Source organism: Gorilla gorilla, chromosome 6 (genome assembly GCF_029281585.2).
Source record: "Gorilla gorilla gorilla isolate KB3781 chromosome 6, NHGRI_mGorGor1-v2.1_pri, whole genome shotgun sequence".
Lineage (NCBI taxonomy): Eukaryota > Metazoa > Chordata > Mammalia > Primates > Hominidae > Gorilla > Gorilla gorilla.
The window spans coordinates 166,271,913-166,296,875 of NC_073230.2; the positions used below are offsets into that span (position 1 = coordinate 166,271,913).

The 24,963-nt window shown below is 46.4% G+C and overlaps 1 protein-coding gene across 5 annotated transcripts in view; it reads left to right on the top strand.

Annotated features, from left to right (window-relative positions):
- DNAJB6 (DnaJ heat shock protein family (Hsp40) member B6) overlaps positions 1-24,963 on the top strand; it is an 81,357-nt gene that overhangs the window by 42,131 nt on the left and 14,263 nt on the right. For all 5 annotated transcript variants that reach the window (XM_004046553.5, XM_019031036.3, XM_055347409.2 and 2 more), the window contains exons 6-8: positions 3,611-3,742; positions 6,201-6,342; positions 6,875-6,945. In XM_004046553.5, coding sequence (XP_004046601.1) covers positions 3,611-3,742; positions 6,201-6,342; positions 6,875-6,945 — 345 coding nt within the window. The remainder of the gene's footprint in view (positions 1-3,610; positions 3,743-6,200; positions 6,343-6,874; positions 6,946-24,963) is intronic.

The following is a 24,963-nucleotide window of genomic DNA, read 5'->3' on the forward strand; positions in this document are numbered from 1 at the left end:
AGCACTGTAGCACGTGCATGGTTATGCACACCCAGCAACTTAGTTCCACGTTTGGGATGAGTTGAGTTCCCTGATGTAGAATTGCTGGGTTGAGGGTTTTTTATAATAAAAATATTGGTTTTATTTTGGGGGCTGAAGGTTTTAAAAGCTTAATACATACTTCTAGATTGCTTTTCAAAACGACAGAAACCAGCACGTGGTAAGTAGCTCTTACTTGAAATAAGGACTTGTCTGATCTCAAGTGGCAACTTTTAACTGGTCTTTAAATATTATAAATATTGAAATTATTTTAATGTTTCTTAGCACTGTTTCTGTTATAAATGAGACTTCATTTTTAGGGTAATTTGTGATTTTAATGTTTGAAATTATACGAGTTAAAATTCAGTGAATACCTGAATTGTGAAAAATTATATTTAAGCTACAAAATGTCAGTAGAGAAATAAACAAGATAAAGATTTTTTTCATACAAGAAAATGGAACGGAAAAGCATTGGCCTTCTCATAACATAGTACTCAGCCAGCTTTTGAGGTAGCTTCTGTAGATGATGATGTTATAATTATGAATGTCATTGTCTTAATTTAGCTTAGAATGCAAACCAGTTAAAATCGCTTGGTTAGTACTGTTACCACTGAGACACGGGTTCAAGATGCATCTAAAAGCTCAGTGCCTTGTGGACAACTTCTGAGGGTTTAGTTGCTATGGATTTAAAGAAATTGTAACCAAACCAATGTTTTAGCATTGATAAATGGGAAATTGCGGAAGGATATAAACGTAGAGTTTAACTCTGCAACTTGGCTTAGGGACTCAGGTATGGACAGTGAGAATAACTTGGTTTAGCGACTCAGATATGGACAGTGAGACTGGCCACATGAGTGCCTTTCTCACTGTCACACTCTTACCCAGGTTGGAGTGCAGTGGCTGTCGACAGGTGTGATCATAGCTTCCTGCAGCCTTGAATTCCTGGGCTCAAGCAGTCCTGCCTCAGCCTCCCAAGGAGCTGGGACTAAAGATTTGTGCCACCACACCTGGCTAATTTTTAAATTTATTGTAGAGAAGGGGTCTTGCTATGTTGCCCAGGTTGGTCTTGAACCCCTGACCTCCAGGGATCTCTCCTGCCTTGGCCTCCTCAGGAGCTGGAACTACAGATATATGCTAATGTCCTCAATTTATGGAAATGCAGAAATGCCTTTTTTTTTTTGAGATGGACTCATGTTCTGCTGCCCAGGCTGGAGTGCTGTGGCGCGATCTTAGCTCAGTGTATCCTCCACCTCTGGGGTTCAAGCAATTTTCATGCCTCAGCCTCCTGGGTAGCTGAGACTACAGATGCCCACCACCACTCCTGGCTAACTTTTTTGTATTTTTAGTAGAGACAGGGTTTTACCATGTTGGCCAGGCTGGTCTCAAACTCCTGACCTCAAGTGATCTGCCCGCCTCGGCCTCCCAAAGTACTGGGATTATAGCTGTGAGCCACTGCACCCTCCCGGAATGCTTTTTAACGGTCACCTCCTAGGGGAGATGAAGAGAGTTACCGCATAATCAGTTTTAACTGTATTTGTAATGTTTGTTTCTTTACCTGGGAGGATATGTTGTAGATACGTCAGATAGAATGCCTAACTGACACAATGGTGTGCAGGCTATGGCTGCAAAGTAGAAAGTTTCTACATAGAATGCTTGGATTTTTATTTGAATTAGATGAAGTTTTTGTGTCCTAGAGAAATTCACAAAATGTTCCTAGTTTCAGATAAAAGGTTATGATTTAACATCTTTGCTTTTGTTCTTTCTTGTCTTTGAATAGAACAGTGGGGGACGGTAAGGTCTGTTTGCAAAGTACCTATGACCATCTTACATTATTTTTATGGGCGGGGGGCATTGACTGTGGAATGTGGGCAGTAACTTGCACAGTCAGTAACCGTTTGAGTAACTTCTTGTTGGCATCCCCATTCTGGCACTCCTCCTCTAGGTCTCCACCTCACACGCTGGTTTGTGGGCGGAGGGGCAGGTTGGTGCATGGGGTGTCTGGGCACTGGCTATGCATGCCTTCTTCCTCTTCTCTCTCTTGGCCACCTTTTCCAAAAAGTCACCAGTGACCAATTCTCCCAGTGTTTCTTTGGGACTCAATGCCTTGGGCTTGGCATTGGGTAAAGCCGACTGGCCAGTTTCATTCTGACAAGCTCTATAATAGTCTGGTGTGGACCTCTGCCCTCCCTGCTCTGTGGAAGCTTCCTCAGCCTTTGCTTCTCACTATTTACTATTTGCGGGTCCTGGGGGTACCCAGCATCTCAGGGTTTTGGCTGCCCACCTGTACATCGGTCCTTTCAGACTGTGGTCAGAGTCAACCTCAGGTGCTGCTTTTCTCTAGTCACTGAATTTTTTTTTAGTAGAGACAAAGTCTTGCTGTGTTGTCCAGCCTGGATTCAAACTCCTGAGCTCAAGGAATCCTCCCACTCAGCCTCCAGAGTAGCTGGATCCTCACTCTTGTTCATAACCTCAGTTGCTTCATGAATCTCGATTTCTGCTTGATTTCAGTGCTTGCTGTTGTATCCTTGTGTACTGCAGTATTTATTGTTAACATTTGTGACTCAAATGTATCCACTCCCTGCTTTGGTTGCTCTGGCCTGCAAGTAGGCCGTACTAATTCTGTAGTTGGTCCTGGCTTGCCTTTGTCTTTACCTTGCATGCGTTTATGTCTTAATGCACCTATTAGGATTCCTTGCTTTTATCACAGGTTTCCCATTTTTCTGAAAAAATTACAGTAATTATTAACGCAGAACCCAAGTAAATTAAAAAGGTTTGTATGCTTTATGAATTTTTAGTAAGTACTCATTGATTAATAACAGCAACAGAGGAAAACAAAACGGTCAGTTCTGATCTTGATTTCCAGGAACACTTTGTGTTTCCACTTGGCAGCGTGATGCTTCCTCATGTCGGTGATTTTCTGTTGAGACATCTTCAAGCGTCATCTTACGTCTGCTTGTTAACATTTGTTCAGATTTGATTTCAGCTAATCCTTAAAAGTTTTTTGAGACATCAAACTTAGAATAAAAGGAATTTCCTTTGCCGAGATTCATCAGGTATTTACACTTAGCTTACATGGCCACACCATTCCTTCTGTGTGTGTGGTGTGTGTGTGTGTGTGTGTGCGCGTGCGCGCGTGCATGTTAGGGTAATCCATTTTTCTGTTTGTTTCTGAATTGCTTTGGAGAAGGCAACTCAGACTCCAAGGAATACAACAGCTGCCGTGTGAAGCTTTTCTTACTTTTCCAGTGGTTGTAGCAGGAACAGCGTCTTGACCTCAAATCAGTGACGTGAAAAGAGCCGAGTTTGAAGTGCATATTGGTGCTCCATAAAGAATGTGTGTATGTGCTGTTTTTTAAATTAAGTCTGGTAATTTATTTGATATAATGTAGTTTTAGTTGAATTAAACTAGTTAGTAAAACTGTTGGTGAGGTAGTATTTCAGTTACTCTGTAGATAAGCTCTTTTGTTAAAACCTCCTAAGTTTTTTGTTCCTGAATATGTTACAAACATCTATTTTCTCTTACTGTAGCTATCACATGAGGAGAAAAACCTGAAGAAAAGACTTCATAGTGTGTGTTTATGTTTGATTTTAGAAGACCCTTTTGAGGACTTCTTTGGGAATCGAAGGGGTCCCCGAGGAAGCAGAAGCCGAGGGACGGGGTCGTTTTTCTCCGCGTTCAGTGGGTTTCCGTCTTTTGGAAGTGGATTTTCTTCTTTTGATACAGGTATTAAATCCCTAGGTTTAATCTCTGTTATCTTAACAGCAGTTAGTACTTATAAAATCATAATACTCTTTTAGTTAGAGTACTTTAAAATATGTGTATACCTTTCGTAGAATAGCGTTGTGGATTTGCCAGCTTTTTTTGGTATACAGGTCTGCGCTTAATAACCTACATTTTCTCCTAATCTTCCTAAGAATGTCGTGCTTGGAAATCTTCTCCTCTTAATATAATAATCAAGGCCAGAATGTAATGAAATTCTTAGTTAAAAAGGGGCAACATATGTTCTGCATCAGTAGGTGGAAAGTAACGCAGTTGGAAAATCTCACTAACCTTCATGCTGTCTAACCTCCTTTGTAGTTAAAACAAAAGTGCACAAATAGCATCCTAGGAGCGTCCCACTGGATGGAATCGAAGGCTGGGCCTTACCACTAGCCCAGGCCAGGCTCACTCACTAGTGAAGTGTCAGCCTCACGCACGTAGCTCTTCATAGTTCACCGATGGAAACAAGCTTGTAGACTGGAGTAACATGAACGTGCATATATCATGATATGGCTGTGTGTTTAGCCTGAAGAATCCCACTTTTCTCTGAAGCTCATCCAGTTTCTCTTCACAAAGGAGCTTTTTTTTTTTTTAAATTTAAAAAGAGTCTCACTTTAGTGAGTGCCACTCTTAGTGTAGTGGCATGGTCTCAGCTCACTGCAGCCTCCCGCCTCCTTGGGTTCAAGTGATTCTTGTGCCTCAGCCTCCTGAGTAGCTGGGATCACAGGTGTGCACCAGCAGGCCCAGCTAATTTTTGTATTTTTAATGGAGACAGGGTTTTTGCCGTGTTGGCCAGGCTGGTGTTGAACTGACCTCGGGTGGATCCACCCGCCTTGGCCTCCCAAAGTGCTGGGATTACAGGCATGAGCCACCACTCCTGGCCTGGAGCTGCTGTTTTGATTCTCTCATTTTTATTTTTAAGGCTCCACGATAAGAATTGGGAGAGCTTGTTATATAGGGTTCCTTCTTCATCATGGTCAAAATTTTATTTTCTTTGAACATTGTGCTCATGCCATCTAGGTAAGTAGTGAATTCTGCTCGATTGGACCTCAGTTTTGATGTGCTTTCCCTCAACAGATCCTCTCATTTGATACCATGGAATATGCTGACCACAGGTTAAGAAAGCTAGTTAAAAATACCACGTAAATCGTCCTTTTTAAAAGTAATCAGTGGCTCCTGTGTGTGTGTGTGTGTGTGTGTGTGTGGTGGGGGTGTAAGCCTTCTCCACTTTTGAGGTGCCTTAGAAAGTATCACAAGAATAAATACTTAGCGAGGCTTAATCTAGACCAGTGCAGTAGCCACCAGCCACGTGTAGCTCCTGAGCCCTGGAGGCCTGGCTACTCCTAATGGAGATCAGCGGGAGTGTGAAATAGTCATTGGGTTTCAAAGATGGAACATGGGAAGCAGTGTAAAATACTGCAAATGATTTTGATTTTTTGTATTTCCAATTGAAATATTTTGGATATACTGTATTAAATAAAATACTAAAATTAATGTCACTAGTTTCTGCTTTTTAGTGAAATCATTAGAAAAGGTAAACTTAACATACCTGGTTCACATATTCAGGACACCACCAGCCCTAGACAGTATCTGCGCTTAGATGATTGAATCATGTTCAGAGGTATGTGTCGTTTGTGTTAATGGGAGCATATTGGAAGCAGGACAAAAGCTCTAACCAGTAGACCAGCTTTAATGTCGAAAAACAGGTTTGCTTTAGTGTGACTTGTGAAAGTTTTTAGTGTCCACACTGCGATCATGTCCATAATGTATAATTGAGAATGGTGTTCATGAACTGTAGAACCATAGTTTTTTGAGATGAATAATTGTATTCTTTCTGCAATTATTTTAGTTTTTTAATAATTTAGATTCTTATCCCCTGTGGTCCTGTGGCAAAGAGGAGGGAAGCCGATTAGGTTTGCTGTTCTGTGGTGGTGAGGTCACTGTTCCTGTGGGGTAAGAGTGTCCATCACAGTCCGTGGAGTTTACAAGCCACGCCAAAGCAAACAGAGCTTGATACTGAGGCTGCTCTGCTGGTTGGAGCTTGATACTGGTCCCGGTTCCAGAATGTTCACATTAACACAACACGTGCTTCATGGTGCCAAGCAGACCACCCACAAGCAGGGGCTGTCTTTGGCATGTCAGAAAAGCTGCTTGGGTCCCTTGAAGCTCTGCGTGAGGAGAGGGGGAGAGGAGAGGCTGCACTCTCGCGTTGCCCTAGAGTCCCCACTGAGGGATCTGAGAGACAGTCTTTCCCCCTGGGCACCCCAGCACTTCGGCTGAGGCCTTGCTAGTTGCGTCGTTTATTACTCCTTGGTTCTATGCCTTAACATTAAATATTCTGCTACTGAACTTTCAAACTCTTGTCTTTGCATTACTAGTTGACATATTTCTCTAAGCATTTTTCTTTTCTGTTTTCCTGTAGGATTTACTTCTTTTGGGTCACTAGGTCACGGGGGCCTCACTTCATTCTCTTCCACGTCATTTGGTGGTAGTGGCATGGGCAACTTCAAATCGATATCAACTTCAACTAAAATGGTTAATGGCAGAAAAATCACTACAAAGAGGTACTGTGGTATTCTGCATTTTATATTTTTAGTAAGCAGGCATAACGTTTCACTGGTGCCATGTTGCACGTCTCCCAGAGTGTGAAGTAGAGGTTGTTGTATGCTAAATCTGGCGCCATGAAAATCTTTTGCTCTCCAAATTCATGAATTAAAGCTTTTTCTCTTAAATTTTACTTAACTGTTGAATTATTAGAGGGAATCTTTAATGTAATACAGTGTAATAAGTTTCTGCAGCGTTGTTAAAATGGTAAAATGGAAAATCATTAATAGTAAAGCCTTTACTGTTTTATAGCCTCTGCATGTATTTAGCATCCGCCTGTACAGTATTTGAGACACAATTTATTTTTGTTAGGTTAATTCTATTTTAGGAAAGGAAGATGTGTTGTTGACAGGTTGGCTTCAGCCATGTTTTTACAGCCTGAAAATTACTTATATTCATGGTGTATTTCAGTAATGTCTTTAAACAACTCAGTTACTCTCACACATGCATTTTCTTTACCAGAAAGGTTTTAAATGAATTTTTTTCCTACAGAATTGTCGAGAACGGTCAAGAAAGAGTAGAAGTTGAAGAAGATGGCCAGTTAAAGTCCTTAACAATAAATGGTAAGGAGCAGCTGCTGCGCTTGGATAACAAGTAATTCAACGCACGCACTTAACAGAAATGTTAAACTATAACAAGCACCATTTGAGGATTAACAGGAACATTTTTTTGAAGATTTCAAACGAACTCGACTTTCAGTATAATTGTACCTAAAGTATTTATAAACAGCTCATCGGAGCCTCTATTTGTCATAGACTTTTGAGTTGATTGTTGGGACCACATAATAGGACCATTTTTTTTTTTTGTCTTTAAAATTGTTGTAAATCTCTGTATGCACTTTGCTTTTTTATTAAACGTACTCCAAGGTGAGTCTTCTCTTTAGTGTAGGACAAGATTGTACACTAACACCAGCATGGACCTGCTTTTCATTGTGTCTGAAATGTGAGCCACGTAGTGTCGGCCTGCTGTGAAGTTAACATTGCCAGGACGATTCTTCTACAGAAATAATTTCAATTTTTTTCAATATTTAGTAGTGAAAGATATTAATGCATTAATGGTAATACATTTCTGGTTTAATATAAATTAAGGATGTTTTCTAGTTGTGCATGAATGCTGGCAACTTAGTAAGTTTTGACAATTGTTTAAATATGTAATGTTAAGCTTAGGTTTAAAAAAGTAAAGCTGGTAAACTGGGTCTTTGTCATTTGCTTTAAAAAAAAAAAAAAAGAAAATAAATGCGAATGTGTTGGTGCATTCTTCCTGAGTGGGATCTGGAGCTTTTTTGTGTCTGTGTATGATTTGTGCCTGGGCTTCTAGTGTCCCTTTAATAGCGTTTCGTGCTGTTCATTCAGGTGGATGCCGCACCTCAGTTACATGTAGACATTTTTTTCAGTATATTTGAAGTATATGAAGATTTTCATATTGTAAGTTGTGATTTAGCAATTGATCAAACATTTAATTATGGTAACATTTCTACAGGAGAGGGAAGAAACCATTGTATAATTTTTCACTCTTAAAGTATGTTCTAGTTTGATGTAAGATCACTTACGGATCCGGGCGCGGTAGCTCACGCCTCTCCTGTAACATTTCTACAGGAGAGGGAAGAAACCATTGTATAATTTTTCACTCTTAAAGTATGTTCTAGTTTGATGTAAGATCACTTACGGATCCGGGCGCGGTAGCTCACGCCTGTAATCCCAGCACTTTGGGAGGCTGAGGCGGGTGGATCACCTGAGGTCAGGAGTTTGAGACCAGCCTGACCAAGATGGTGAAACCCCTGTCTCTGCTAAAAATAGAAAAATTAGCTGGGTGTGGTGGCAGGCGCCTGTAATCCCAGCTACTCTGGAGGCTGAGGCAGGAGAATTGCTTGAACCCAGGAGGTGGACGTTGCAGTGAGCTGAGATCGTGCCATTGCACTCCAGCCTGGGAGACAGAGCAAGCCTTCATCTCAAAAAAAAAAAAAAAAAAAAACCACTTTGGGACAGTCAAGGTCTTTTGTTTCTCAGTTTGTAATATCTTTCATGATTACCATTGGTAACTAGAATCCTAGCTGTAGTGAATATTGAACTAGACTTTGACTGAATTTGAAACTTTTGGAACTAAACAGCATGAAAACCGCTAGAAGGACAGGCGGTTCCCTGACAAACAGTGTGTTCCATCCGTGCAGGCTTTGCAGGAGGGCATAGAGATTGCTCGGGATACGCCAGAGCCCTTAAGGAACCTCACGTGCTGTTACTGAAAATAAGTAAAAAATATTTTAAGGAATTTCATAGGAGCTCAGAAAAGCATAGGAACAGTTAAGTAATTGGGGACAGTTGAAGTACAAGAAGAACAACAACGAGTGATGTGCTTGTCTGTTGTGTCGGAAATAACCCAGCACGCGGCACTTCCTGTCTCTGGATAAGGTAGGTATGCAGCCATGGCACGTGCGGGAAAGCGGGACAGCGCCCTCTAGTGTTGGAAATCCCACTCACAACTAGCATTGTGCGATCATAGAGCGCGCTTTTGTTTATGCCATCAGGACTGGTGGCTTTTTTGTTACTAAATAAATTCAAGTAGATACTTGGACTAAGGCGTTTTATATTTTTCATTAGTGGGTGGGATGAGTCAGTGCAGCAGCCTTGAGACATCCAGGGATGTCCACAAAGACCAGGAAAATGAAAAGTCTTTACCTGTAATTGTTAAACTAGGAAGCATTTTGCTATAGCGTTGGTACTACACAATTTTAGAACACATTTGGTTGTTCTAGACTTTGTGGAGTGTTTCATGCAACTCTAGCTGTGAACAGTTTACTCAACATGGTGTTACAGGTAAAATATGTTTGGCTCCTAAGGAATCTTTCTGGTGAAAATTTTTTTTTGAGGAGGAGGGAGCATTCATTTGTACTTGGGAAAATGACTGTTTTGTTTGTTTGTTTGTTTTTGAGACGGAGTCTTGCTCTGTCATCCAGGCTGGAGTGCAGTGGTGTGATCTTGGCTCACTGTAACCTCTGCCTCCCGGGTTCAAGCAGTTCTCCTGCCTCAGCCTCCTGAGTAGCTGGGATTACAGGCACCCACCACCACACTCAGCTAATTTTTGTATATTTAGTAGAGATGGGGTTTCACCATGTTGTCAGGGCTGGTCTGGAACTCTTGACTTCAAGTGATCCATCTACCTTGGCCTCCCAAAGTGCTGGGATTACAGGCGTGAGCCACTGCGCCTGGCTGAGAAAATTACTTTTATTCTGTTCTTCCATTGATAGAAGTGTAATTTTATTAAGTTACTAATAGAATAGAAAGCCTATTTGTTGCTGTCAAATCTTACACCTTTGATTTTTAAACCCCGTTAAGTTTATTCCTAGAGAATTCAGACTAAGGGTGCATGAGAGCACCTTTGAAAAGTTAGGAAATGGCTGTGAGCATTGATACCATCACTCAAGTAAGTGATGGCTTGGAAGAATAATAGCATTTGATTTAAATTACAGTTTTTGGTAAATTCAACAGTCTCTTTACTTGCTGTAGTGTTGAGCGCCTCTGAAAATAGGAAGCTGAACGCTCCTTAACGGCACGTATCTGGTTGTGCACAGCCCCACGTGGTCCCATCCATTCTGGGATGTGCCGTCTGCTGTGTTTGGTTTGTGCTCAACTTCCCTGTTTGAGATTCTTTTTTAAGTTTTATTTTTAAAGTCTTTAATTTTTAAAAATACTTCAATAGCTTTTGGGCGGGGGGTAAGTGGTTTTTGGTGACGTAGATGCATTATATAGTGAATTCTGAGATGTTAGTGCTGCTGTCACCCAAGCAGTGTATGTTGTACCCAAAGTGTAGTTTTTTAATCCCTGCTTGGCATCCTTTTGTCTGGAGGGCTCAATAATCTGTATTTTTGTCATCTCCTGTTTTCCTATTCCTTGTAGCTCCCCACCCCGTTGGTTTGATTTGAGTGATGGATTATTCCTTATATTTCTATCCTTTATAAAATTTAAGCTTTTTAGATTCCAAAGATTTCAGGCTTGATTTTGGAAACTCGGGGTTTTAAATAATCTGAAAGACGTCAATCAATAGTGGCATCATGGGCGACTTGTCGTTCTTCCTCTTGGAAGTCCTTCAGTGAGTAGATTTTAGAAGTGGGTAGAGTTAGTGTCACCATTTGCTAAACTTACCTGTGCACCTAGTGTGCTGAAGTAAATGTTCCTTACAATGTGGAAACGCTTGAGGAACACTGTGGGGTGATTGTCTTTCCAATCAATTTTAATTTCTGTTTATTAATTAGAGCTTAAAAAATGCCTGCTTATCCTGTCTTGATTACCTTCTAGCTATCATTCCTTTCCGGGAATACTGATCTTGTTTTAAGCACTATAGAATGAATTAGAAACATTTTTATTTGCAGAGGATTCAACGGTAATAAATAATTGGCATATTATCTCTGTTATTGATTGGCAGCAGTGTTGAAATTTAGCCATTAGCATGTTCAGTGACAGAATGGAGGCAGATGTTGTTATTTCTGGAGGTTTTCAAGCACAAAATTATGTTTAGTTGATTTGAATACTTGATTTCGTGGGGTCTGGAGGGGACTGAATTACATAACCCACTGCTGTTTGTATTTTTAAAAACGAAGGCATGAGATCTTACCCTTTGGGGTCTTGATTTCAAAGCCTTTGGATATGGTATTCCTAGCTGTTCTAGGGACGTGGGGGGAGCTAGATGTAGGCCTTGGTACTAAAGTGTGACCAATGGTTGAAATGGGGTAGACCGAAGTCATTTGGCTACGTTATTTCGTCTTCCTGTTTAAAAAGGTGAAAAGAGGGAATGTCACAGCAGCTATTCCTGTGTTAGAAATCTAGACGTCACTGATTTCCAGAGACAGCAGAGTTTATGATTGGGCGTTAGAAGGCCTGTCCTGGCTTCTGTACTTTGGTCAGTATTTGCTGCCTTTTGTGCAGGGTATCAGTCGGTCTTACCTAACTGTTCGCTAAGGACTCGACTCTGAGCTTTGTGGCCTGGGCAAGTTGCAGACCCCTGACTGCGCTTTGCCCTTTTCCCTGTACCCTGATTGGGAGAAGATTCCTGCCCCGGAGTGCAACCCCAACAGGAATGCAGGTCCTGTGAAGGCAGTAATTCTCGTCTTGTCTGGCTGCTGCTGTGTCCTGGCAGGTGTGCCCTGGAAGCATCCCGTGGGTGCTGGCTGCGGAAACCCAGATGGTGGTTGCTGTCCCACAGCCCTTGATTCAGAGATGCCCTGGACCGCAGCTGCCTGGAGTGTAGAGCAGGGGCTTGCTGCCCACACCCCTCCTGCTGTGCAACCTGCGGCCCAGCCTGCTGTTGGAGGCTTGCCATGTGGATCCGAAGGACCTGCGTCTTGGCTTACAAAGATTCTCCACTCCCGGGAGCCCTGACTAGCAAACGTCTGTGTAGTGTTGATGCCACACTGCAGTTGTTAACATGGCGTCGTTTTCTGCCCTGTTAGGTTGGTTTCTCTCTTAAACAGGGCAGCGCTGTCATCCCATTCCCCCACCTGGTCCTTCCTCTTCCCCCTAGCTGGTTACTGAACTGACTGCCATTCAGGCACTGGTGGGAAATCACTTCCAGAACTTGCAGAACCATAGAGACCGGAGGTTTTCTGAAGGAGGCTTTGGTGCTGAAACATTGCTGCTGAAACATTGTTGCAGAAATGTGGGGTGGAGCCTCTTTCCTGCCCGTCTCACCCAGGGGATGTGGTTTGCTTCCCGTGTGGTCAGCGCTGTGCTGCGAGCTCTGAGAGGTGACCTTTTCCTCTGCCTTCCCACAGCTGCCCTGAGTTGGCAAGAAGCGCTTTGCCCAAGGACAGGGTCTAATTGATAATGGCGTGTGGGGGAGATGTGGCTCCTGAGGCCTGGAGCATTCATTCATTCATTCCTTTATATTATTTTATATTTTACTTAACTTTTGGACCAGGTCTCTCTCTCTAACCCAGGCTGGAGTACAGTGGTGCAGTCACAGCTCTCTGTAGCCTTCAACTCCTGGGCTCAAGCATTCCTCCCACCTCAGCCCCTAAGCAGTTGGGACTACAGGTGTGCGACACAACGCCTGGCTAACTTTTTCTATTTTTAGTGGAGACAGGGTTTTGCCGTGTTGCCCAGGCTGGTCTTGAACTCTTGGGCTCGAGCGCGTCACTCACTTTGGCCTCCCAGAGTGCTGGGATCACAGACATGAGCCCCCACTCCCAGCCCAGAGCATTTTACACCAAATGTCAGGACATTGCTGGTAGAACAGCAGTTGGAGCAGAAGCTCGGGGTGTGGTCATCAGGGAACTGTGGAGTTTGCAGCCTGCGCGAGACACGTTTCTTACACACATTTCCGCCAAATTGAGAACTTTGCTGCTCGTCAGCTCTAAGCCAAATAACCTCTTACCCAAAACTTCCAGGGATGCTTTACATAATGCCAGGCCTCTGAGAAAGTCAGCTGCAGAACTTGAACAAGAAAGTGCTGTTTTCCACGAGTCTTTTCAGCCGTATCTTTCCGTGTCCATGGGTCAACGGTCCCTGCACAGATGAATTGGCACTGGACACGGTCTCCTGCGGTGGCTGCTGGGGGCTGAGCCTTCCCTGCCAGTCCCTACCAAGCAGGAAAGACAAGTTTCCCTCAGTTGGGGTATGTGCCCAGCATGAGTGGTCTATCAAGTGAGTGGCTGGGCACAGTTGTCCCCATCCATGGCTGATGCCTGGTGGCAGCACCCACTGGGTCTCAGCCCAAGTCTTCCGTGGAGCCTGGCAAAATATTGATGTCCTTTTCCACATAATATTTAAGGTATTTGTGTAGAGTCTTATGTACTTGCAGGAGCAGTTGGTTAAATTAGGTACCTAGAAGTTGAGTAATTGGCTTGAGAAACGTGTGCATTGAAAATTGGTAAGTTACCAGGCGCAGGGGCTCATGCCTGTAATCCCAGTGCTCTGGGAGGCTGAGGTGGGTTGATTGCTTTGAGCCCAGGAGAAGACCAGCCTGGGCAACATGGTCAAACCACGTCTCTACAAAAAATATGAAAATTAGCTGGGCTTGGTGGCGTGCGCTTGTAGTCCCAGATACTCGGGAGGCTGAGGTGGAAGGATCACTTGAGCCAGGGATATGAGGCTGCAGTGAGCCGTGATCGAGCCACTGCACTCCAACCTGGGCAACAAGAAGACCCTGTCTCAAAAAAAAAAAAAAAAAAAAAAAAAGGATAGTCATAAATGATTTCTTAGAAGGAGTCTTCTCCTATCAACAAAGGATTGGGGTCTGTGTCCTCACGCTTGCTGGTACTGTCTGTCAACAATTTCTAAAATTTGTGTCTTGGCTATCCAGGGCAAGCATCTTGTGTCACCTGCGTGTGCCTCTTTTTCTGTGGACTTACTCTCTTGATTTTATAGGAGCCCTTTACATGCTAGTTGATTAGTCTTTAGCCTGCTGTGTTGAAAGTGGGGTTTTTTTTTTTTTTTTTTTGGTTTTTCTTTTGTTCATGTGACTTACTGTGTGGTAGTCGTCTTAATTATTTACACAGACTTGTGTGTGCGTGCGTGTGCCTGTTACAGAGCTGCCCCATATTTTTATTTTGTAATCCTGTGTGTGTTTACTTTTATTTATTTGGAAAGGTTGTTGTGTGGGAAACAGCCAGCTTTGTCCCAGATTTCTTGCCCGCGTTTCTGCTGGACTCTCGTGCTGTCTGGTTTCTTGCACCCTGTATGGATGGCAGTGCGTGCATCCGGAAGCGCAGCTCATTTCCAGCTCATTTCTAGGCCAGTCTTCGTCGTGCTTTCAAATGAAAGGTGCAGTCAGCGCGAGGAACACCCCATGTAGATTTGGGAGAGCCTTTGACACCCGAGAGCCATGTGGCAGACTAATTTTTTTAACATCCTGTTTTACGGACAGCTGTAAAGTGCTATCTTAATATGTAGGTGTGCACATTTTTTCATTGTATCACTACATGAAGCTGGGAATGCCGTCTGTGTGTGTTTTCTGTTCTAACTTAGGAAAACCAGGAAGTCGGTACACCTTACATTGCTTTTTATCTCATCACTTTAGTCTTGGTATTCTGATTTTATTATTTTTATTTTTTTGAGACGGTGTCTTGCTGTGTCGCCCAGGCTGGATGGAGTGCAGTGGTGTGATCACGGCTGACTGCAACCCCTACCTCCTGGGTTCAAGGGATTCTCCTGCCTCAGCCTCCCGAGTAGCTGGAATTACAGGCGCCTGCCACCACCCCTGGCTAATTTTTTTGTATTTTTAGTAGAGACGGAGTTTCACTGTTTTGGTCAGGCTGATCCCGAACTCCTGACCTCGAGTGATCCCGCCCTCCTTGGCCTCCCAAAGTGCTGGGATTACAGGTGTGAGCCACTGCGCCTCGCCTATTCTGATTTTAAAAAAGAATTGGAATATCATATTTTTTACAATTGGAAAACTCTCTAAATTTTCTAATTTTTACCCTTATTTTTCTTATTGATATAAGTATTTTTGTCTTGTTTTCCAGCAGGCTGATTTTAGTATTTTACTGTGTGATTATGTTTGTGAGAAAGATTAGTTACTGTGTTTATGTCCCAAAATTCCTCTACATGGCACTGTTGGGTTCTCTTGTACCTTGATTTTATTTTGGGTTTTAGATTCTGTAGAGAGGGTGAAGCTCCCGGCCCTGTGATCTTGAGGGTGAGTTGGGAGCCGTCCATGCCCTGCCTACCCCAACACCAGGTTCAGCTGCCTGTGAAGTCATTTGTTTCTTGCACATTTCCTAGTTACTGGTATTTTTTAATCATTAAAAATGTTTTAAAATTATTGATAGTAATTGTACGTATTTGTGGGGTGCATGTGTGCAGTGGGTGATGATCAGATCGGGGTGCATGTGTGCAGTGGGTGATGATCAGATCGGGGTGCATGTGTGCAGTGGGTGATGATCAGATCGGGGTGCATGTGTGCAGTGGGTGATGATCAGATCGGGGTGCATGTGTGCAGTGGGTGATGATCAGATTGGGGTTAATGGCAGAGCCACCTCACAGTTACTGTTTTGTGTTGGGAGCATTCGGAGCCTCTCAGAAAACTTTATTTCCTAAGCTGGTTTGTTGAGGGGTTTTCTTTCATATCAGTTTGCTAATTTATGTGTTCACTGGAAGTATCCACGCTGTTCTGCGGCCTGTGATCATGCGCCTTTCTCATTCTTTACGTTTGTCCGTGTCTGAAGGTTTCCAAGTGTTTTCCTGTTGGTTTAGTTTCTCTCAAAAGAATACCTTTCTCATATCTTACTATTATCCTGAGTTTTTCTTCCTATTCTTTTGTTTAGTTGTGCTTCTGCAGAATATTTATTTGCAGCACTTTTGTTCATAAATAGGAATTTTAAGAATTGTTTTTAAGTTTGACTTGTAAAACATTTTTGTTGACTTCTAAGTCGTTCTTTTAAATTTCTATTTTCATTCAAAACATAACCCATATGACATCTATTTTTTGGAAGGAAGGGTTAAGAAACAGCAGATGTTGCCTTGTCAATTCTGTGAGCTTGTATTCTACTGGATTTTTTTCTATCTTGGTTAAGAAATGCTGCCCCTGTGTATCTACCTTAAAAAATGTTTAAGTCCAGGTGTGGTGGCTCACGCCTGTATTCCAGCACTTTGAGTGGCTAAGTGGGTGGATCGCTTGAGCCCTGGAGGTCGAGGCTACAGTGAGTCGTGGTGACACCACTGCACTCCAGTCTGGTGATGGAGTGCGACCCTGTCTCAAAAAAAAAAAAGTTGAAAATACGAATCCATCTAGAACATTTGTGTGAAGTGGCCTCACTTTTTCCTCCTCTGTGGACAATTTGTCCTTCCTCCATGATGAACTGTGATTTAATTTTTAATGATTTGCTTGTCTGCAGCTTTTTTGGGAGGAACTTTATTGGGATTTGCCCATCATGAGTACATTTGTTAAGGATGGGTGCGATTTCCCTCTTGTGAAGAAGCAACACATCACAAGAGCAGATTTTGTCCCCGCCTCTCAGTGGAGCTTAGAACCATACAGAAAGTGGGCCAGACGTGGTGGCTTACGCCTGTAATTCCAGCACTTTGGGAGGCTGAGCTGCGTGGCGGGTGGATTGCTTGAGCCCAGCCTGGGCAACGTGGTGAGACTGTCTCCACAAAGAATAGAAAATATTAGCCTGGCTTGGGGGTGCGCGCCTCTAGTCCCAGCTACTCAGGAGGCTAAGGTGCGAGGATTGCTTGAGCTGGTGGAGGTCGAGGCTGCAGTGAGCCAGGATTGCACCACTTGGCACTCCAGCCTGGGCAACAGAGCAAGACCCTGTGCCCCCTGCGCCCCCCGCCCCCCCCCAAAAAAAATCCCAGAAAGCAGAGAGTTAGCTGTTTGTCTTCCCCATCCGGTATTACCGGGGCTGGAAGCATACTTGAGAGCACTACGTTTAATGGGCAGCATTTTGGGAGGGGGCTGGGGGGGGTTGGTGCTGGGCACATCTGGCCACTTAATGTAGTTAAAGCAATAGCAACTGAATGAAAAGCTCTAACATGAATTCATCGTTTCCTCTGTTATTTGACTTTTGACATTAACATATCTAGTTCTGCTTTTGTCTGTCTTTTAAAGAGAATTGCATGGGCAGCTTCTCTGTTTTTCCCGCGGATGCAGGAGCTTAGCTTTGGGCTCCTGAGCTCAGGCCTTCTCAGCTCTGATGAGCTTCAGGAGAGGCAGCTGGAGGTTGAATCTGGGTGGTGTATGCCTTCTTATGGAAGTCCCTGATGGGAAGACTGAGGAGCTCTGAGAAGAAACTAGAATGACTTGTCATTACATTTTTATGTGGAATAAGATTCAGATGTCTTTAGAAAAATAAAATTTTGTGAATATGCGAGTCTACAAAAGTTACAACATTCATTCTACGTTTTTTTCTTTTCTTTTTTTTTTTTGAGACGGAGTCATGCTCTGTCACCCAGGCTGGAGTACAGTGGGGCGATCTCGGCTCACTGCAACCTCTGCCTCCCTAGTAGCTGGGATTACAGGCCTGTGCCACCACACCCGGCTAATTCTTTTTGTATTTTTAGTAGAGGCAGAGTTTCACTGTGTTGGCCAGGCTGGTCTTGAACTCTTGACCTCAAGTGATCCACCTGCCTTGGCCTCCCAAAGTGCTGGGATTACAGGCTTGAGCCTGTAATTTTTTTTTTTGTTGTTTTTGAGACGTAGTCTTACTCTGTCACCCAGGCTGGAGTGCAGTGAACTCGGCTCACTGCAACCTCCGTCTCCTGGGTTCAAGCGATTCTCATGCCTCAGCCTCCTGAATAGCTAGGACTACTGGTGTGTGCCACCACGCCCAGCTAATATTTTGCATTTTTAGGAGAGACAGAGTTTCACTATGTTGCCCAGGCTGGTCTCGAAACCCTGACCTCAGGCAATCTGCCCGCTTCAGCCTCCCAAAGTGCTGGGATTACATGCGTGAGCCACTGTGCCTGGCCCCATGTTCCTTTTCAAGATTTATTTTAATGATTAAGTGGGCAACAGTTAAATCCCTCCAGCGCCGCAGCCTAACCAGGGAGCAGGGCAGTCTCAGGGCGACGTGTTTCTTGAGGACGCTTAGATGCCTAGGGTTCCGTTTATAAAGAGTTCCTTCAATAAAAATCACACTTAGACTTTATGTAGTGGGCAGTTAGAAACAGGGATAAAAATCAGACTTAGACTTTATGTAGTGGGCAGTTAGAAACAGGGAACTAAAGACTTTTCCTCTCTCTTTCTCCGACAAATCCCAGGCACCCCACACAGCGCCATGCTGTCAGCCGTGGGGACAGGCAGCCCAAGGCTGCAGGGAGAGGGCCCCAGGAGGCCTGGCGCTGTGGGGTGAGGCTGCAGTGTGCCCTGGGCCCCCTCCTCTGCTCTCAGTGTGAGAGTCCACTCTCTCTGCTGCCCTCTGGGGTACTCCGTGGACCGCAGCTGTGTCCATACTAAAACATGACCAAAGGCTGTAATTTCCGGCTTTCATAGCCCTTTGTCAGGGTATCGTATATTGGGTTCCTGGGAAATGGGCACAAATCAAAGGGACCCAGCTCGGGGGAGGGAGGCCACAGCATATCCCCCGAGACTGAGGAACTTCAGACAGTTCAAGTCTAAGGGGTTTTTCAGGCATAAACATCCACCGCCCGCCTCCGTTTCTACATGGGAAGGCCGACGCCACAGTGTGCTTTAGTTGGTTTCCATCTGAAAGGGGTCCTGAACCTGCCACGGGACGTGATGCCAGTGGTAGCTGAATGTGCCTCACTCCAGGCCCTCCTGGAATTATCCTCACCACTCGGCTGAGGGATGCTGTCCACACCCCTCTCACCGATGTGGACGTGTGCACGCGGTGTGTGCGCAGAATCCAGGCTATCAGGATGCTGTGCCATGGCTGCCCCTGTGAGGCCCGTGTGAAGCCAGCCCTGTGCGTCTGTAGCTACCCCTTGAGGAGTAACCCGAGCTGCGTGCTTCCTGGGAAGTTGCTAAGCTGCACTGAGGTGGTAACAACAGCATGTGGCCACCTCACATAAGCATTTGGTGTCTTCTTGAACCTCTGTTGTGCACCAGCCCCTAGGAGACACTGAAGAGCCAGACCCAGTCAAGGCCGTCCAGCCAGGGAGAGGGGGGGTGCGGGTGAATGGTGTCCTGCAGGTGCTGGGCTGGAACCTCTGTGTCGCTGCGGTGGTGTGTTCAGCTCTGACACGAGTGGGGATGCCAACCCCAGCAGGGCTTCTGGGAATCTTTTGGCCTTTTGTTGGCAGGGTTTCGTGAGCCTCTTACGCTGGGAGGAATCCAACAGGAGACTTTCTTCCTCATTGTCCTCAGCCTTCGCCCATGCTCCGATTTCCTCCTGTGTCCCCATGTGTGCTCCAGTGTCACCATCCCTCTCCCAGCTGGGCCCTGGGCACGTCCCCGTGCCATCAGCCAGCGCGCTCTTGGAGCAGTTATTTCCAAACCGACCTTCACATCTTCATTCCCTGGAGCCACCTCTTCATAAGTAGCCATGAAGGGTTAATTGTGGCACCTGTTCTCCCTCTCGACCTCTGCCCTTCGTCCTTCTCAATTCAGCTTCTATGTCACGAGCCCATCACGTGGCTGGCAAAAGCAAGTCACTGTCCTGTTTAAAACTGTTCAGGAGCCTGGGCGTGGTGGCCCACGCCTGTAATCCCAGCTACTCGGAAGGCTGAGGCAGAATTACTTGAACCGGGAGGTGGAGTTTGCAGTGAGCTGAGATGGCGCCACTGCACTCCAGTCTGGGCAGCAGAGCGAGACTCTTGTCTCAAAACAAAAACCTGTTCAGCCTTCGTACCTGCTCTGCCCTATGTTTGAAGCCGGGTTCCTAGCGTTTCCCCAGCAGATGGCGTCTGCCATTCCAGGGCTGTTCGATGTGCCTTTGTATCTGCAGAGTGCAGACAGACAGCGCTGCCTTGCCACATTGTTTGGAGTCTGTCCACCCTTGAGCTCCCTAGGAGTGAGGGCAGGGTCTTGCTGGGTGTCCCCAGTGCCTGGCACACATTAAATGTTTGAATGAGCCCATCTTCTGATGGGCCAGGCATGCATTTTTGGTTGTTTGAATAATCTGCAGTGTGTGAGTGGTATTCCTGATTTGTGTAAGTAGCGACTAACCCCCCTCTCTCCCCAAAAAAAGTCAAAGAAAGGAGCAGTCTCCCCAGGGGCCTCGTGGATTGTGCGTATTTGGGAAAAGTGTGTTTTTATCTGCAGGAGTTTGTTTTCATCTGCGTGTTATCAGCCAGGCTCCTGCACTCCATTCAGACTCCATTTGGGGAAGAAACTGGAGCCTCTGATAAGATGGCCATGCCCGCGCGGCAGCTGCGGAACATTCCTCTAATAGCTTCTCGATGATTTCAGTGTGTTTTTGGCTTGGGGGGGGATGCTGGCAGATCTTGTTTCTGTTTTTAAATTTTATTTAACTGTGGTTACAAAACAGGATGTTTTCTGGTATATTTAGTTCCCCCAATAAAAAGAAACTTGATCTGTTGTAACCAGCCTACATTTTAGTAATTTATAAGGTTTAATATTTAATTCACACACAGGAAGAAGCAGAAATTATACCCAAACAGTAAATTATCTATGGGCTGTAGAATTAGAAGTGACTTGTTTTTTCTACAACTAATGTGTATTGCCTTTTCCGTACAAATTGCTAAACTAAAATTGTTTAAACAATTAGTGGTAAATTTCCAAAGAAGAGTAATTAATGGTATTACATGGAAAGTTTTAAAAGGCTATATAGAAAGATTTTAGAAAATGGTTGGCTTTCAGAAAGTGGTGTTGGCTCTCAGAGCGTGAGGCTGAACGGCAGTGAATGCCCTTTTTTGGTTTTAATTTGGGGAATTTTACGTTAATTTGTGAGAAGTTGAGTTGTTTTCTTAAGGATGTTTGTAGAAGTTCCGCTGACAAGTTTGTTGGGGGCTCTTCTTGTGAGATCTTGCACGGGTCAGGCTGCTTGACTGGAAGGTTCTCAGCAGCTTTTGCAGGTCGGGTCCCTGTGGCCCCCCCGCCGTCCCCTGCCTTGTCTGGTGATGCTCATGCCTAGAAGGGAGGTCTTTCCCCTCCTGATGAGTAGGTGCCAGGAAAGTGGCCCTGCCCCTGCTTGATGCTAAAGAACAGCCCTGACCGCATGAGAACATTTTGGCCAGTGGTGGTCCACGTAGACCGCAGGGGTTGCGTAAGGTTAGGACGGCATTTTCACTGCGTGTGATCCAGGTTTGTATCCTTGCCGTTGACCTACAGCTGCTTGCAGCGCTCAGTGCTGGGATGGCAGCACAGGTTTGCGGCCTAGCAGCGGTCGGCCGGGCCCTGCAGCCTGGGTGTGGAGTGGGCCTCCACCCTTTAGGCCTGAGTGCGGTGACATCACCTAACATACCCCTGTTGCTAAGCTGCATGTGACTATATATCTATATATCTCTCTATCTATCTGTATTTTTTTTTTGGAGATGGAGTCTCGCTCTGTCACCCAAGCTGTAGAGCAATGGCACAGTCGTGGCTCACTGCAACGTCTGCCTCCTGGGTTCAAGTGATTCTCCTGCCTTAGCCTCTGGAGTAGCTGGGATTACAGGTGCGCGCCACCACCCCTGGCTAATTTTTGTGTTTTTAGTAGAGACGGGGTTTCACCACGTTGGCCAGGCTGATCTCAAAATCCTGACCTCAGGTGATCTGCCTGCCTCAGCCTCCCAAAGTGCTTGGATGACAGACGTGAGCCGCCGCACCCGGCCTGTATTTTGTCAGGAGAATATCAGCATGAGTTAAGTTTATGATGCAGGTGTTCAAAGTTTTTGTTTAGTTGGGGAAAGTGCAGTATTTTGTACCACCCAGTAAAGCCATTGTAAAGCCAAAACATGAAGTAGATATTGATCACTAATAAGGTTTAATACAGTTGGTTTTGCCTTTTTTCGGTTTCTTTGTGAGCTGCAGTAACGGGAAAGCAAGTTCTAGGGAAGTGTGAGCATGAGGTGCTGGGATGCCTGGGTCCCCGCGCCTTCGTGTACGTGCTCGTGTGTAGGGAGGTCTGAGCATGGGGGATGCCTGGGTCCCCGCACCTTCATGTACGTGCTCGTGTGTAGGGAGGCCTGAGCATGGGGGATGCCCGGGTCCCCGCGCCTTCGTGTACGCACTTGTACGTAGGGAGGTCTGAGCATGGGGGATGCCTGGGTCCCCACGCCTTTGTGTACGTGCTCGTGTGTAGGGAGGTCTGAGCTTGGGGGATGCCCGGGTCCCCGCGCCTTCGTGTACGCACTTGTACATAGGGAGGTCTGAGCATGGGGGATGCCTGGGTCCCCGCGCCTTCATGGACACGCTCGTGTGTGGTGTGCCGTGATGCTTGCTCTGCAGCAGGCCGGCTGGTGGAGAGCTTTCGCTGGCACCGAGCTCTTCTCCTCGGTGTGGCCGTCGGCTCCATCCTGGTCATCCTTCCCTGTTAGGTGTTACTCTAAAGCTGGGTCCTAAACCTGGCAGGAGCTTCTAATGAGAAGGGGCACTTGATCCTCGGGTGGGCTGTGTTTAAGTTCTTGGCTCTGGAATTACCTTTGTCTTGCGGCCTCCGCCGCTGGTGGTCTATGTCTCATCACCAGGCTCACCGCCGGGGCTCTTGCGTCCGCCTGGCACGTGTCAGCTGTGGGTCCGGGATGAAGCCCGGGTGGAAGTCGAGGGTGTTGATGAGGCACACAGGTCATGAGGCAGGGCAGGAACTGTGGGTGGGCGAGACGTGAGTGGGTCATGGAAGGATCTTTCTGGAAGTGAGTTGGTCACTGAATCCTGCAGAGGGGCCTGGCACAAAGGTGTGGAAGGCAGGTGTGCTGGAGCCCCCACCCTGGCCAGCCCTTGGCTTGTTTCTGTGTGTGGCTGTGACTCCGGACTCTGGATTTCTAGGAAGCTGAAAAGGTTTGATGACCTCTTTCTGTCTTAAAGGGGGAGGTGAGGTAAAACCACTCCTGAGAGGGACTTACCTGCTGTGGTCCCCGCTTTGCCGAAGCCCTGGGTTTTGATGGTGCCGGCAGCTGTCGGCCTCCTCGCCTCTGATTTCTCTGGCCCACCACGAGCCCCTCACCTCCTGCAGGGCTTACTGTGACCTGGGCTCCTCCTCCTGTACCAAAGGATTGCTGGCAGTCAGAGCTCTTCAGTTGCATACATGATTTATATAATTTATATTTCTTTTTTCTTTTTTTTTTGAGAAGGAGTCTCACTCTGTTACCCAGCCTGGAGTGCGATGGCGCCATCTTGGTTCACCGCTACCTCTGCCTCCTGGGTTCAAGCAACTCTGCCTCAGCCTCCCGAGTAGCTGGGATTACAGGCATGTGCCACCACACCCCGCTAATTTTGTATTTTTAGTAGAGATGGCGTTTCTCCATGTTAGGCTGGTCTTGAACTCCTGACCTCAGGTGATCTGCCTGCCTTGGCCTCCCAAAGTGCTGGCATTACAGGCATGAGCCACCGTGCTTGACCAACCTAATTTATACTTCTTAAGGAATGGAAAGAGCACAGAGACCTGTTCATATGGTGGATGTAGCAGTTTTTAAAAGCGAATGTAGATTTGAAGTCATGACATCTGTGTGTGAGTTTTTGGGGACATGGTTCAGCTTGTAACAGGGGAAGTAAATCAGGTGTAAAAATGTGTCAAGGTGAGTGGAACTAAGGGGAGAGAGCTGTGACGTGCAGCATTACGCAATAAAGAGGTTCCCGCCTATTAGATAGAAACAGAGGTGGGAACGGGACCGAGGCGGTGTGAGTGTGCCCTGACCTCTGCAGCAGCGGCCCTCCTGCCACCGTCTCCACGCGCCCTTCCCAGACCTGTTCAGTTTCCCAGCAGCGGGCTGGCGCCTGCCTTCTCTCTGTTGCAGAGGCCGGCTCTTCCTGGATGTGGGCCCTCTCAGGATGGTTGGAAGCCTGGAGCCCACAGGCTGCTTATCTTAGCAGAAGGCCTGGAGGGCTCCTTCCCCTGCGGTCGCTGTGACGGAGGGAGCGTGTCTGCTCTCTGTGGCTTCGGTTCTTCAGGCCGCTGTTGTGTTGAGAGTGGCTCTGCCGCACTCCGCATTGATAACTGGGTTTCATCCTCATTGTATTTTCTTATTTTTTGTAGAGATGGGGTCTCCCTATGTTGCCCAGGCTGGTCTTGAACTCCTGGGCCCACGTGATCCTCCCTGCTTGGCCTCCCAGAGTGTGGGGATCCCAGGCGGGGTCCACCCTGGCCTTGTCCTCATTTTAAAGATGAGGGGACTGTGGAAGCACAAGGAAGGTGCCTCTTCTTCCCTGAGCCGCACCCCTTCCACAGGCACCCATGCTGCCCGTGCAGTGGTGGGTGCAGCACAGTCCCACTGCTGAGTGGCTCGGCCTGCAGCGAGGCCCCCTCCCACCTGCCATGCTCTCTTGCTGGCCGTGGGGCGGGCGTGGGGCGACGGGGTTGCCTGTGGTGGCCACAGGGCCATGTGTGCTTTGAGTCTGGCGCCGTCATGCTGTGCACGGTGTCCATCTCCATTCAGAGACAAGCACCTCCCAGGCTGGCCAGACCACTCACACCACCTCCACCTCCGTAGGCCTGAGGGAGCCGGGTCCCGGGGGAGGGCTGTGGGAGTGGCGGGAGAAGTAGCGATGTGTCTTGGGGACGTAGGCCCCAGTCATCCCAGGGGCCTACGGTGCATGGGTGGTCCCAATTTAAAACAAATAAGGAATATGGGGCCTGTGGTTTCTTATTTAAAGTAAGCCACTCTTTGGCCCCTGCACTTTTCCAGGGCAGGGTAAACCGGAACGTTGTTAGAATCGGGAGCAGTCATCACCGTGGGCCACGGAGAAAGTCCACGGACCCCCACTTGCTCCATCAGCCTTCTGGTCTGCCTTCGTACTGTGAACCAGGAGTATCTGAGACCGTCTCAGTCGGTGTAGAAAGTTGATTTTGCCGAGGTTGAGGACACGCCCGTGACACAGCCTCAGGAGGCCCTGACGACAGGTGCCCGAGGTGGTCGGGGCACGGCTTGGTTTTATGCATCTCAGGGAGACATGAGGCGTCCCCACATGCAAGATGTACGTTCCGGAAAGGTGGGACAGCTGGACGTGGGGTCGGGGGCTTCCGGGTCATAGGTGGATAAGACGAATCATTGCATTCTATGAGTCTCTGATCGGCCTTTCACTGAATACACAAT